The sequence below is a fragment of the Acanthopagrus latus genome, chromosome 9 (assembly GCF_904848185.1).
Source record: "Acanthopagrus latus isolate v.2019 chromosome 9, fAcaLat1.1, whole genome shotgun sequence".
Classification (NCBI taxonomy): domain Eukaryota; kingdom Metazoa; phylum Chordata; class Actinopteri; order Spariformes; family Sparidae; genus Acanthopagrus; species Acanthopagrus latus.
In genome coordinates, this window is record NC_051047.1 from 17,993,491 (window position 1) to 18,008,868 (window position 15,378).

The 15,378-nt window shown below is 40.7% G+C and overlaps 2 protein-coding genes across 2 annotated transcripts; both read left to right on the top strand.

Annotated features, from left to right (window-relative positions):
- The first annotated feature begins 3,711 nt into the window (after positions 1–3,711).
- Positions 3,712–10,263, top strand: LOC119025610 (tubulin alpha chain-like). The gene is made up of 4 exons (XM_037109324.1): positions 3,712–3,864; positions 8,424–8,649; positions 8,749–8,897; positions 9,018–10,263. The coding sequence occupies exons 1-4, from the start codon at positions 3,862–3,864 to the stop codon at positions 9,990–9,992; spliced, it is 1,353 nt and encodes a 450-aa protein (XP_036965219.1). The 5' UTR covers positions 3,712–3,861; the 3' UTR covers positions 9,993–10,263.
- Positions 10,264–11,330: 1,067 nt separating this feature from the next.
- LOC119026305 (trans-1,2-dihydrobenzene-1,2-diol dehydrogenase-like) lies at positions 11,331–15,227 on the top strand. The gene is made up of 7 exons (XM_037110569.1): positions 11,331–11,588; positions 12,827–12,938; positions 13,138–13,301; positions 13,386–13,638; positions 13,736–13,860; positions 14,477–14,627; positions 14,754–15,227. The coding sequence occupies exons 1-7, from the start codon at positions 11,499–11,501 to the stop codon at positions 14,864–14,866; spliced, it is 1,008 nt and encodes a 335-aa protein (XP_036966464.1). The 5' UTR covers positions 11,331–11,498; the 3' UTR covers positions 14,867–15,227.
- Positions 15,228–15,378: the final 151 nt, after the last annotated feature.

Here is a 15,378-nt window from a genome sequence, read left to right on the forward strand (position 1 = left end):
GAACTATCTGCTATGTATATAATATGAAAGATTTGAAATGTAGGTATTACAGTCATTCACTATTTAGTAATATTGATGTCAGATGTAATATTCAGAGAATTTGACGCACACATTTAAGAATTTGAACCATTGACTGTATAAAATATGGTCAGTGATTCACTGGTTGCATAAATAAATCAAGTTGTATGTAAGCTTATGAGAAAATGACCCTAAATCTCACTTGCTTCATTACCTCAGTTTCCTGATGACTTGATGGTCTCAATCACTACTATCAAGTCTTTTTAATACAGCGTGATGGCAGTTTTGTAAATTATGGTCCCATTTAGAGTAAAGTGGAGGGTAAAGAAGGTTATTCTTTAGGGCTTGGCTTCCTTTTGACAAGTCACAACAATGGTTTGTCCTCTGGATATCCTCTACAGCTCCACCCTCTCTCATCCAAATATGTTCACTTCTGGCTACAAAAAAAACAAGATGGCGACAACCATAATGCTAAACTCCAAGTTGTAAAACAGTAGTCCAACAACCATTGAACTGAACCTTCACTTGAACTGAACACATTTGCTGAATCCATAAATGTTTTGCTTCCATACTCCTTATAAGGAAACATCTGAGACGAGAAATTGAAGTAGATTCATTGTTGCTCTTTCTAAAGATTTGTGTGGATATAAAATGCTTGCTAAGAACATACGGTGAGACTCTTGTTAACAGGCATTGTTATAGAAAAACAGAATCTTCAAATTTGGAACATCTGTTCTGAATCCCAGTGGCACATTTAACAAACCAAAATACATTGTCAAGCATACCACTTTCCAAAAATATCTTCCTGAGTTAAACCTGAACTGTCAGTCTCTATATGAGACCTGCTCCTCCTTCCCTGTTAGTTCCCTCAACCCCGTGGGAAAGTAGAGAAACTAAATACATGGGAACTGCCTCATAATGCATCAGCTGACTAAACGGAGTAAACAACACTTGCATGTCGGAGAAGTTTCTTAATAAGTCAACCCCAGACAAAGTGCATTCAAAGCCAAAAAGACACACGCCTGTATCCTTGGTCAGCTTTCAGTGCTCAAAATGCCAATAGGTTGTATTTCACATGTTTACATTTAGTCTCAACCTGAGTTTCACTTGGATAGCTGCCGGTTTCAACTGGCAGGAAGAACCTAGACTGATAAAACAATGCCAAAACAAGCTGAACTACTTTCAAGACCGGCAGGCATCTGCTGTTTGCACTGAGTCACTATGATTTATTGTTTTGAGGTAAAACACTGGCTTCATTCACAAATGTCATGTGGACTTTTGCGCCTGCCATATTTATATGTAACTGCTGTATTTTCACCAAAAACAGCTGGTGGTGACAGTGAAAGTAACTCAGTACTAAGATAAACAGTCTGTCACTGACTTTAATCTTGTTTGTCTTGAGCATATTTGTGGCACCAGGCAGCTGAGGGTGATACCACAGTGTCATCTTCACCTGTATTTATTATAAGGTTGGTGAGAGGCAGTGAGATTAATTGGTAACAATGAAGGTAATCAGTGGTGACAGTTAACTTAATTTCAACACAAAGCTCCGAAAGCAACATGCTGTAAATGGTCTGCAATGTTATTTCAAACTAAAACAGTGGTGGTGCCACACAGTATAGCAAGTATAAACAATCATATGAGTTGAAGTACTCTTGAATATTTTCTGGGAAAGAACACGCCTGGCTGTTCTCTCATAGGCATTGCCTGGGTCATAAAGCTGTGTCCCACTTCCATTGTCTGGCAGTTTAGGTCCCCAGCGGCCCACAATAAAGTCTTTTCACTAACAGAAAGAATGAATGACACCTATAAAAGAACAAATAGTACAATGGAGAGATCATTTGCACAACTCTGAAGTCGTGAGAAATAAGTGTTTTATAATTCTTATGTACTCAGCAAAGTGTCTATATTTGCATGTGACCAAGCCACATATGGTATATTACATGACAAACTGGCTTATAATCAACATTTTGGTAGTTGAGGGGTGACATGCACTCACCAATCACTTCATTAAGTACACTAGTACAATCTAATGTGATCCAATACAACTGCTCTGTCAAGAATTCTTGACACTATCATAAAGGTAGTAATTCTATTTTATGTTTATTATTTATGTCATAGTAGGTGGTGGTGTTGTACCGGAGTTGATCATATCGAAGGGTGCTTCTAATATTCTGCCTCTTCTACACCACTGTTAAGTAAAACTTCAACAATAAACATAGTAGTTAATTTAATATCGGACTCTGACAGGTCTGAAAATAATTGTGATTGTAATAACTGAGCATAATTATCTCTGTAAAGGTGGGATTTGACGCAGAGTCTTGTCGCATGTGGATCGCATTAGAATGAACAAGAGAGTACAAAGACTTCCTGATGAAGTGGCTGGTGAGTGTATGCTACCCACAACAGCAGTTTAAAAGAAAAAAAAAAAGACTTCTGCTCCAAGATATCACATGACTGTCTGACACACTGTTTCCTTCAGGGACTCGTTGTAACGCAACTACGACCTCTAGCTTTGAAATGGTACAATTACAGTCTGGCCAGGGAAAATGGCTGAGGAGGGGTTGGTGTTCCGTCAGCGGGACGTTTGCCCCACCCACAGGGCAACTGACTGCAGGAGCAACCTTTCATACAGTATGTACCGTACATATATAGGTAGTGTGGAGTGGTCATAAATAACTGTAAAGGGTGAGCAGGATTGGATATTTTTCTAACTAGGGAAGTATTATTTCTGTTTTGTCTGGTGTTCTGTAGAGCTCAGGTTGGCTACAGGAGGTCATACTGAGTAAAAATGTACATGAAGTATCAAAAGTCATTATGCAGAAACACACATTTTATAGAATATTATGACATTTAATTGTTATTATTAATAACAAATAGATGCTGCATTTACAGTGCATGCTGTAGTTTGTTGACATGGAGCCAATTCTTATAAAAAGCACTAATGTTTGAATTTAACTGATTTTGAATTGTTTCAATATGCAGTGATTTATATTCATACTAGCAGCACTAATCATGACAATCATTTAGACAAAAAAACAAACAAATTAATATAAGACGCCGCAACTGGCTGTGAGTCTGCTTTCTTTTCTTTTAGCAGTGAGGTGATAAACTCCAAGACTGAAAATTATACACTTATTATATTGTAATAACATTTCATGGTAATAAATAAATAAATAAATAAATAAAGAGGACTAAGTACTAAAAAAAGGCTTGCCATATTTAAAAATAGATACACTTGGTGCAGCCTACCAGTGTTACTACATGTCACTGTCTATGTCAGCTTGTTTAATTTAATTTAATTTAATCCTAATTTAAACAGTGACAACTGACGTTTATAATATGTGGTGCATATTTACAACAGCAACCAACTTCAACTTCAACTTTCTTTTTTTTTTTAAATTTTTTTTTTTACCATGAAATCTAATTTTATATAATATAGTGTATATTTTAGTCCTGTTGCAGTATCTTATTTTTATTTCCAGGTTTTGTTCATTTTCTCGTTTCCATGATTTTCATTATTAGTACTTAAATGAATATAAATCACTGAATATAAAAACGCTTAATTAAAATCAGTGGAATGTAATCGTTGGTGCTTTTCAATCAGAAAGCCTCAGCTCTCACTCCTGCGGGAGCACGGTGGCCCGCGCGCTCACGGTGCGCGTCCACGCGGCAGAGGCAGGTGGGAGTGGTTAGCAGTTGGATATAGCCTGACAGCTCCTCGCCCACCTGGCATTACTTACTCACTCGGACCACATTGACGGCTGCTGTGAGAAGCTACAGAAAGGTTAAAGCCAGCTGCACTTCGGTTTCTCTCAAAAGACTGTCTACCAAGAAGCTACAATGGTAAGTATACTCTACTGTAAGAAGTTTTGTTTTGGGGGAGGATTTCCCTCCAAAGCTCCACTTGTTAAAATATCCAAACGAGTAGAAATAACCTTTAGCTTATTTGTTTTTCTTGGTTTTACATGGTGTGGGAGGGAGCCTTCTGTATTTAAATTGTGCTTGAAAGGATGTGGGTAAAGGTGCAGTGTTGCAGCAGTGCACTGCTGTCTGTGTGGCCTCCTATAGCAGGACACTGACAGAAATAGACCCAGTGACTGGCAGTAAAGCTGAGCTGGCTACTGGCCTGGACGGGTGAGCAGGTGCTAATGATTACTGCACAGTTTCAGCACATCAGGACAGGCGAACATATGGAACCAAGATGATGTTGTGATTTATGTATTTTGCATTCAGATTGGGTGCAAGAGCTGCTTCATTCAAACCTCAAGCAGCATTTATGACAGTTTTTACTACCTATTTCTAGGCCAACAGGTAGTTAGATAGGTGATAATCATACGTCAGTAAGGAATGAAGGTGTGCCTCAGGACGCATCTTAAAAACAAGTCTGTGCAGAAGTGTCACTGCGGGGCAGGAAAGTGTCTTTTCCCTCGTAATTCACACGGCCAGGGGAAAGTAGACTGTGGTTTGTGTTTTAAACATCAACAACACTTTAAAAGTTGTTTCCAGTCAGAAGAAAGTCGAAGCACTTGTTTTAGTAAAATTGGACTAGTGGCTAAATGCCAAATGTGACAAACTGGAGCCTCTGTGAATGGGAATATATAACTTGAGTAGTAATACTCTCATTCACTTGTACTTATTACACACACACACACACACACACACACACACACACACTACCTTTGCCTCTGTTTGCAAAGTGTAGTATAAACACATCTTGCTTGCCTTGCTTATAAAAAACAACTGGTGGCTTTGTGTACTGAGTACACTACCACTAGTGTACCCGCCCTAATCAAACAGTCCTGGTCCATAAAATGTGGTTCCTATTATAGTTAGCTACAATAGATGAATTGTACAGAGCTGAACAGTGACCGTTTATAACAATTTACGTACAAAAGTAAGGTTAACAAAAAAAAAAAGAGGATCATAATCCACATGCTTGTGTAAACTAGATTTTATAATTTGTTTAATCCATGGATGTGGTAGACTGGTGTGCTAATCAGGTTTAACGTCAAAATGACACACCAGAACACGTCATGACGGCACTAAATTCTAAAGGGAGGCTTACCTCGGAGACATTCGTGTGCTCAGCAATTTGTCTCGAGCCAGTCAGTTACTGTATATTGCGTGCGATGGTGGTTCTTGTGTTGTGCTGACTCAACCTACACGCCTGGGACACAATGTAACTTTTACATCTCAAGTTTGTCTTTAATTGGTTGATCATTTGTTGTTTTCTTGTTGCAGCTGAAAAACTGCAGCAGAGACCTAAAGTGAGACAGATGTAGTTTGCCATTGAGGGCTCATAGTGTTTGTCGCATGGATTCAGTCAGACTGGGGGGATCACCACAGGAAACACCACCAGGTTATTTATTATTTATCAGAATCAATAGTGTTCATCCTTGGCTATAAATAACTACAACAAATTTCTTTCCGTGCACTACTTTACAGTTCACAAGAGTGAACATTCGGTCTAAGGCACTTGAATTCAACAGTTCATCGAAATCAAGACATGTGGCACAGCTCATCTCCAGCACACCATGTTTATTCCCTCTTTTCAACATTTTGAAGGAGAGATTTTTTTGCCTGAGGAGGGCTACAGAGGAAAGGTCAAAGGACCATTGTAAAAGTTCTACATCTGGGACAACAGATGTCCACAATAAATGCACAAATGCTACCAGCCCAATACATTGTTAAATACAAAACTGTAGCTGACAGTTTGAGCACAATTTATGCTTAGCGGCTAGTTTTGCAATGTTTAGAGGTGCTGGGTCAGGCGTGTGTGAGCTGACCAATCAGAGCAGACTGGTTCTAAAACAGGGTGTTTTCAGGCCAGGAGAATAGAGTCGCAGCACTGGACAGTATGAGAAAAGCTGATGTTTTTTTGTTTTTTTTTAGCATTAAAGCATGTAAACCTATTCAAGTACCGAAAATAAAACGATGAACCTAAAATTTAACATAATATAATGAGTAATAAATATTTTAGTGTGGCCTTGGACAGGGCAACTGACCAAATGAAAAAGGAAATGTAAAGTAAATCAAGTCACAATAAGCATTCATACAACATGCAAACATACCAAATGGAAAGACACACAAAGAATAATTTAATGTATTTGCTTTTGCTCCTAAAGTATAGTTTATCAGGGTTTAAGCCAACATGTATAATAAACTAAACACAAGGCAGTTTTGGTCCAGACGAGCGTCCATTAAACCATTATCTATCCTCACCTTGTCTTTATGGGACATTATGTGGGTTTTCCCTATTACACAGGCAGAACACACTGTGATGATGGGGTATTAAGGGATCCCTGTTCCCATGTCAGCTGACCTGAAAATGCTTTTAACAAAGTAATTGTTCTCTTTTGTTTTTGGTCTATTTTGTTCACCCTTGCTCTCCATCGCTCTGTCTGTTTCTGACAGGATGTTGTCCTTTGTCACTGACAAAACTGGAATCTCAGGTCCATGTGGTGGAGCCTTAGACAAGCCCTTTTTTCCATCACAAACAAACACACCCTGTCAGGAACAGTTTGCAGTTTGAGAGTACTTTGTCTCCAGGCTTGAATTAACTGTTATTTACTTGTGGTTGTGGTGAAGACAAATAATATCACCCCAGCAAGTTTCAACGTCATTTCAAAGCCTTTATTCATTTATCATTTTCAACTTTTGAGTAATTCAGCCTGGCAGTGACCACTATTTTGGGGACTGCCTGTCAGTGTTTACAGAAACAGTCAGCCTGTACTGCTAGGTGTCAGGTTAGCGTGAGGAACCCAAAATAGCTGCAGCACAGAGCTCTGCTAACCTGGAAACCCCGGCCAGTCTGGGGAGGGAGGCCTTTGCTTTGGATAGCTACAGATGAAGAAGCATTTGATCCATCTAAAAACAGTCAACAGGGATTTAGTGAGATTTTAACTTATTCCAAAATACTGTGGGTTCTTCTGTAAAATCCTGGACCACTGCCCACTTTCTCTCACCCACCAGCACCTTCTCTTGTCTGCCCAATCACTGTGAAGGGGAAAGTTTGGGGGAAAGTATAAAAATAGCAGCCTGACATGAAGAAAGGTAGAGATGTATAGTATTTCAAAAGTCGCCGCAGTAACATGGATTAGGACAAAGTAATAGGTCCAAAAGAAAAAGTGCTACTTGTGAGAGAAAAAAACATATATGTAAAATAAATTTAGGGAATAAATAGAGAGCATTTTTGATAATTGATTAATAGCCTAAAGGTGCAATATGTATGAATTTTAGACAATTATTTAACAAAGTAACAACAGAAAATTTAGAAACAGTTTTGATGTTGTGACGTCAGTGTATTGTGTTGCAGAGATGTCTGCTGAGTTTAGCATGCTAGCCAGCGAGGCGTGACCCACCCTGCTCCAAAGCACCTGGGCCACAGGTGCACACACCAACACTCCCCTGGTCCCTGAGCTCCCAGCTGCATAGCCTTGAGCAGTTACTTTTGAGATAAGCAGCTCTGGTATTTGCTTTAAGTTTTAAATTCGACAGGTGGAAAATCCTGACTTATTGCACCTTTTTGCTATAAAGTGTATGTAGTGTAATATAAAAAATGAAAAAAGAAAAAAAAAGTGTTTTTTTTTTTCCCTGGCTTCATGTTGTTTTATCTTGAAGTTAACACTAATTGAAAACTTGGGAGGAATATGTATGCTAACCAGACAGGAATGACTTGTTTCTGGGGAATCTAGCAAATTTAAATACCTGCAAAAATTGATTAAAAGATCAAGTATTGACATAAAGCAATCTGTTCTATTGATTTGCAACAGTGGGTCAATGTTTTTTTTTGCTGATGATATTAAAAGGTATAGATTGGGAAACTTGTCGACTGTTAAGTCCTATAATTCTTGCTTCCACTCCTCCACTTTACCTCTTTTCTTGCACACACAGTCATGTAGTATGTCTTTGACCAAATTCTTTAGGGAGTGACTAACGCAAATTCAATAAGATTTTATCAGTGTTTTTAGAATTGTTTCCATCTGTTCAATGGCAAGAATCTTCTCTAAAATAAACCAATGTCTGCTACTTTTTCCATGAATGCCTTTTTATTTAGGTCTTCTTGGCAGGGTAAATGTTAAATGCCCAGTTGTTCTCAGAACTTGACCTCCATTTCAGTACATGAGCTGTGCTCATAGACAGTCACATGAGATAGGACAGCTGTCACAATTCTGTTTACTTTACACTCTCAGCTTCAACCCTCTTCTGCCCATATAACATTTTGCTTCCATCTAGTGGCAGAGTTTGTGAATTATACCTGTGGATTTCCATAACTGTAGCATTCATGTGTACAAATGTTTTCACATTTTGCTGTTGCAAAGCAAAAGTAATCATCCACATCTTCTACTCCTTAATCTCTTCTCCCTGCCCCTTTTTTACCTTCTTCTCCTCCTCTATTCCAGCGTGAGTGCATCTCTGTACACGTAGGCCAGGCTGGTGTCCAGATGGGGAACACCTGCTGGGAGCTCTACTGTCTGGAACACGGCATCCAGCCGGATGGTCAGATGCCCAACAAAAAGCAGTCTGGGTCATGCCACGATGACTCCTTTACCACCTTCTTCAGTGAGACTGGGGCCGGGAAGTACGTCCCCAGAGCCATCTTTGTTGACCTGGAACCCACTGTCATTGGTCAGTAGTGTTATGATGTGAAGCTATTTGATCTGTGCACCAATACTCTCCTATAAAAGCCTAATTAGCTCTCTAAACTGTTGCTTATGCCCTTCTTAGATGAGGTGCGCACGGGAACGTACCGTCAGCTCTTTCATCCCGAACAGCTGATCTCAGGAAAGGAAGATGCTGCCAATAACTACGCCCGTGGACACTACACCATCGGCAAAGAGATCATTGACTCGGTCTTGGACAGAATCCGCAAGCTGGTAAGACGCTTTAAGTCCCATTTATGCTGGTGTTGCACTCTAACCCACACAACAGCTTAGGAAGCCTTTGTCTATGTCTATTTTTTTCCAGCTTTTGCAACTCTCTCTCTGTGTCTTTAGGCGGATCAGTGCACAGGCCTCCAAGGCTTCCTGGTTTTCCACTCCTTTGGTGGAGGCACCGGCTCTGGTTTCACCTCCCTGCTGATGGAGAGACTCTCTGTTGACTTTGGCAAAAAGTCTAAGCTTGAGTTCGCCATCTACCCAGCCCCTCAGGTTTCCACAGCTGTAGTGGAGCCTTACAACTCCATCCTGACCACTCACACCACCTTGGAGCACTCCGACTGTGCCTTCATGGTAGACAATGAGGCCATCTACGACATCTGCCGCAGGAACCTCGATATTGAACGCCCATCATACACCAACCTCAACCGTCTCATCAGCCAAATAGTGTCTTCCATCACAGCCTCCCTTCGCTTTGATGGAGCCCTGAATGTTGACCTGACGGAGTTCCAGACCAATTTGGTGCCCTACCCTCGTATCCACTTCCCTCTGGCCACCTACGCTCCAGTCATCTCTGCTGAGAAAGCCTACCATGAGCAGCTGTCTGTTGCTGAGATCACAAACGCCTGCTTTGAGCCAGCCAATCAGATGGTGAAGTGTGACCCTCGTCATGGTAAATACATGGCCTGCTGTCTGCTGTATCGTGGCGATGTGGTGCCCAAAGATGTCAATGTGGCCATTGCAGCTATCAAGACCAAACGCAGCATCCAGTTTGTTGACTGGTGCCCAACAGGCTTCAAGGTGGGCATCAACTACCAGCCTCCAACAGTGGTTCCTGGAGGAGACCTGGCCAAGGTGCAGAGGGCTGTGTGCATGCTGAGCAACACCACGGCCATCGCCGAGGCCTGGGCCCGTCTCGACCACAAGTTTGACCTCATGTATGCCAAGAGAGCCTTTGTCCACTGGTACGTTGGGGAAGGCATGGAGGAGGGAGAGTTCTCTGAGGCCAGAGAAGATATGGCTGCCCTGGAGAAGGATTATGAAGAAGTTGGGATCGACTCATTTGAGGAGGATGAGGAAGGGGAGGAATATTAGACCAGCTTAGCTTTCATTTGTTATTTTCAGGGACAAAATTGGTCGAGTGAATAGAAATATTTAAGTAATTGAGCATATTTTGCATGTTGGTTTAAAATTTAAAAATATTGTTTGTTTTAAATTGACCTTTTTTTAAATTCAGTATTTACTCCCGTGCCTAAGGTCTGAGGTAATTCTTTTGTTGTGCATTGAGAATATAACTTTTTGACAAGACCGAAATAACCCAGTGTTTGAAACCTGTGTTGATGCTCATTAAATCTTTCCCCCAACATATTGCCTCTTTATTTATGACTTTAAAATATTTTTTCTTGTCTTATAAGTGATCGAGTTGTTATATATAATCTGTGCCAAGAGGTTTATATTGTGCACTCACTATAATCTAGTTTTTATTTCATTTGGCGCTGTTTTTGAGGAAGTGCTGTGTCATTGTTGAACCAAACTTAGTTGGAATATCTGTAGTTTTATAGCTCAACCACTAGAGTCCAGTCAAATCTGCTTTATGGAGCCCTGTCTCAGTAAGAAGGACCTGTTTTTCAGGGAGAAATGCAGTTCAGTATGAAAAAGTTCTTCAGTCAGCTTACCAAGACAGTCATCTATGCCTCTCATATAAAAACAATTTCCACACATATCTCTTTCTTTCATTTATTTGACACATTATCAACCACATACTTAATTTGGAGTCAACCATGCAGGTAACTTTACTGCAAAGCAGACAATCAATACCGAGTTTTCTTTGTGCTACTATGGCTCTGATGGAGCATCCTCTCACACAATGTCTTACAAACAACAATATGTAATTTGTAACACATCACAATAAAAGCCTATAAATACTGAATGATCTGCATATGCAACTTCTGACTGCATTTATCAACTAAAAGTGGTGGAGAGGAAGCAAAAAGTAGCAGAAAATTGTACTTTAGGTTGTTCGAAATTTTGACACAAAGAAAAAGCCAGGTCAACCCATACTATGTAGCTTTGGAGAAAATATGTAAACAATATTTATAATATTAATCAGGCAATAATACAAATACCCATAGATATGTATGTTTTTCCATAACTGAACAAAAAGCGGTTCTCAGAGGACAATCAGGTCCCCAGAACACTGTTTGAAGCTAGAAAAGGTGGCAGGGTCTGCCACATATAAACAAGGTAAGGTCCTTTAAAGTCAGTTTGTTTATTCAGTAATGAAAACGAAGACAGTTTATTTGTTTGTTTGTTTTTCTCTTCTGATAAAAAATTTCTTCCCCAAAACTACATAGTGCCCCTTTAAAAACAACTTAGCCCTTGGCCACTTACTGCCAGTATGGCGCGCCACCGTGCGGAGGTGGGTAGTGTTGCAGAAGCAAGGCTCACATGCTCAAGAGGGCAGAGACAAACAAGAATAGGAGGCTGGTCCATGTATGAGCTCAGCCTATAGGTCCATGTCTGAGCCCTGTATGTAACAGCGAACTGAAGCACGCTTAAGTTACATCAGGCTGTTGGTGAAAGTTAGCTAGCTAGCTTGCAATGGCGACACGCTGGGGAATATGCAGTGCAGGTAAAATCAGTCACGACTTCTCGGTGGCTTTACGGACCCTGGCGTCTGAAGACCACCAGGTACGGTGCAGTTGATGCAGCTAATGTAGCGACACTCACCTGCCGAAGTGTTACACTAAGGCTAAAGTGTGGCTACTTTCCGACGGAAGCACGCAAACGCATCATAAACCGTGTTTTTACTGTTGGCACGGCTGTAGCAAAAGAACGCTTGGTGTGTCTGAAACGAATTAAACACACACACACTCAGCTGTAAAGAATAGTGTTACGAAAAGGTGGCGATATTCTCATCGTAACCTCAGAGGTTTGCCCTCCCTCATAGCGCCCTCTTCTGCAAAGCTCTTAATCCAAAATAAATATCAGACCGGGTTTTACTGGACGCGCTCCATACAGGATGACTCGGCATTTCTGAGCTCTGTCCAGGAGCTGCAGTGAACTACTCCCTGCTCACAACCTCAACAATCAGCCGAGGGCATTGAGGAAGACCAGTTTATATAAATGTCAAACTGTATCTTTACTTTAGTGTGTGCAGCTGATGGATGACACTTAACCACTGCTGCACACTAGAGACAGATAACCAGAATTAGAATAGATACTTTTGTAGTAGAAATATAAATCTCGGTGTCCAACTTTAGAATAATCAATAACTGAATGCAACAAAGTGCTTAAGTGCAATAGCTGCAGAATCTGTTTATTGATGTGACCTTTAACCAATCAGATTACATTACATCATCGATCACATCGACTGGGACATGGCTGCAGAGAAAGGATGCTGCATCAGAGCCAAAGTAGTGCTTTTTTAAATTTAAATTTTATCAAAGCAAAGCAATAATTAAAAAAAGAAAGGCTATCAATGTCTTAATTGTGTTGGACACCACTCTCACTTTTGTACCTTGATCAGCATTAGTGTTTGAGCAGGATGCACAGATACTTGATGTCATTAAGGTAAGATAAGACTTTATTGATCCCTCTCGGGACATTCACTTGATAGAACGGCTAAAGAGTCATAATCAGATGGAAAAACAGCGAGTCAGTGAGTAAAAAATCAAACAAGGCAAAAACGACATGAAACAGAATAATAGAAAAATAACATAGTAATAAAAACTATGTCCACTTTTTTCTTCCGAGTGAAATGGTCTTCCTTTTATACTCAAGTGTGAAATGATCCTTCCTTCTGCATTTCATTAACTTGACAGATTCCTCCTACATTGTCATTTATATTTAAAGTTTGGTGAATGTTCATTCAACATGAATTCTCCCCCACACGAGTGCTTAACAAAACTGTTGCCTTCTTCCTCCAGATAGTGGCGGTTGCAGCGAGGGACCTGCAGCATGCTGAAGAATTTGCCAGGAAGCACAGCATCCCTCGAGCATATGGAAGTTATGATGAGTTGGCAAAAGATCCAGACGTCGGTGGGCTCTCGCTGCAGCACATGGCACAATGTTATGGTCTAAATCGAATCAGCGTCTAGTCAGCTAAAGAGACTTGAGGCCTGTAAATTAAACATACCGAGCATCAAGAATGCCAATATTAAGTGGTCTGTGATTTCCAGACTTTGTTGGATATTTGATGTATTAAATAATGTTTCTAAACACTAGTCCCTCTCTTTAGATGTGGTCTACGTCGGCACCATCCATCCTCACCACCTGAGTGCTGGCAAGCTCTTCATGAAGTCCAGAAAGAATGTGCTGATTGAGAAGCCCCTGGCCATGAATTCAAGGGAGGTGCAGGAACTCATCACTGCAGCCCAAAAAGACAACGTGTTTCTCATGGAGGTAACCTTTTTTTTTTCCCTCCACCAAAATAACTTGTACCATTCCCCAAATATCTGTTTCAAACCATTCCGCGTTTACTTTCAGGCAATTTGGACGCGCTTCTTTCCGGCATCGCTCGAAGTGAGGAGGCTGCTGAGTGGGGGTGAAGTGGGCGATGTCCGGCTGGTGAGGGCCGATCTGGGAGCTCCGCTCACCCACATCGCTCGCCTGGCGGAGAGGAAAATGGGAGGCGGGGCACTGCTGGACCTGGGCATCTACTGTCTGCAGTTCGTCTTCATGGTGTTTAATGGAGAGAGGCCTGAGTCCATCCAAGCCACGGGGCACTGCATAGACACAGGTGAGGAGTCAGTTTACTAAGATAAGTTATATTATTTGATGGAATATTCAGTATTTGAAAAAACTGGATAAAAGCTCTCTCCACATCTTTCATCCAGGAGTTGATGGAACAGCAGTTTTGGTCCTGAAGTTCTCCGGCAACAGACTGGCCATTTGCACTTGTTCCATCACAGTGATGCTGACGAATGATGCGGTTATCACTGGGACCAAAGGCAACATTAAGGTACCACAAAGCACAGCATGCAGTAAGACGAGCAGAAGCATTTACGTTAACAATACACCAATGATAACTCATATCGGTGTTAATGATCGAGTAATGTTGAGTTGTCAAGAGTCTTTATCTTTGTGTGCAGTCTGGCTTGGTCCATGTACTGAAATACATCTTTTTTAAACTTACTAAACATGATAATATACAGTTGATCTGGTAGAATACTATTATTGCTAATAAGTATAAATACTATTAAGTAGGGCTGCAACTAACGATTATTTTGGTCAAAACATGTCACTCAGTGAAATGAAACTAAACCAGAAATTATTCACTTTTAAAAAAGTTGGATTCCGAGGAAAAAAAAAAAAAAGTATTAATTGCAGCTCTATAATTAATACATAGATCCAGGCTCAGTAGCTTAATTTGCTAAATTTACTTGATTCACTTAATCCTAACCAGTCAAAGCAAAAAGGTTACTGTTGTGGCTGTTTCTCCACATTTAGTGCTCCACATTGAAAACTACAGACACCAGCAAACCAAGGAACACAAACTATCAACCACAAGCACCTTAGCATAAATGGCTCCAACACCTCATGCAAAGTGATTTACATGACACTGGTTTCCACATCAGGTACCCAACCATATGTGGTGCCCCACAGTCTTGGAGGTGAATGGGAAAGAGATGCAGTTCCCCCTGCCAGAGGCTGACATGACACTAAACTTCACCAACAGCACGGGTCTACGATATGAAGCTGAGGAGGTCCGCCGCTGTCTGCAGAAAGGTAATAAGTTGCTCACATGCATACAAGTTAAGCAAATAGCCGTTGCATTTCACAATTTGATCTGTCAGAACCTCCTGGTAACATCTCTGGTGTTGTCATTGTGTGTGCCTGCTTGCTCCCCTCCAGGACTGAAGGAGAGTCCAGGGATGCCATGGGCTCACTCCAGCCTGATAGCAGAGGTCATAGACGAGGCCAGGAGACAACTGGGAGTGACATACGACCAAGACAGCATCCAGTGAAGCACACCTGTATCTCAACATGCAGAATGGCGGACTCTGAATCAAATTTCCTGTTGAATTCAGGGCACGTGGTATTATTATGGATGTCTGAGTGAAGCTTGGACATTTTTTTGTGTCTGCGCGTGTGTTCAGATAGTAATTTCCGCAACAGCAGAACCGTTAAATCAGAAAATGTATTATTAACTTTAATATGTATGCATGCTTTTCCTACTGTGACAGGTAAAAATGTCTTCTGTGGGGGGAAAAAAGCCTGTTAAGATTGTAATGGTAACCTCCATGTGTTAACTCTCAAGTATTTTGTACAAATGTCATAGACTCTCTTGGCTGTTTTGTAAGGAAATAAACTAAAAGGAAAATCTGGCTCAGTTTTTCCAAGTGTTTAGACTCAAATATGTGCATGGAGATACATATTACAATTGTTTATCTATTCTAGCGTTAACAATTTACACGCAATCTTAAATAATTTGTCAAAAATACATGAAAAATGTGTTTATAAACGTTACTAAACAAAA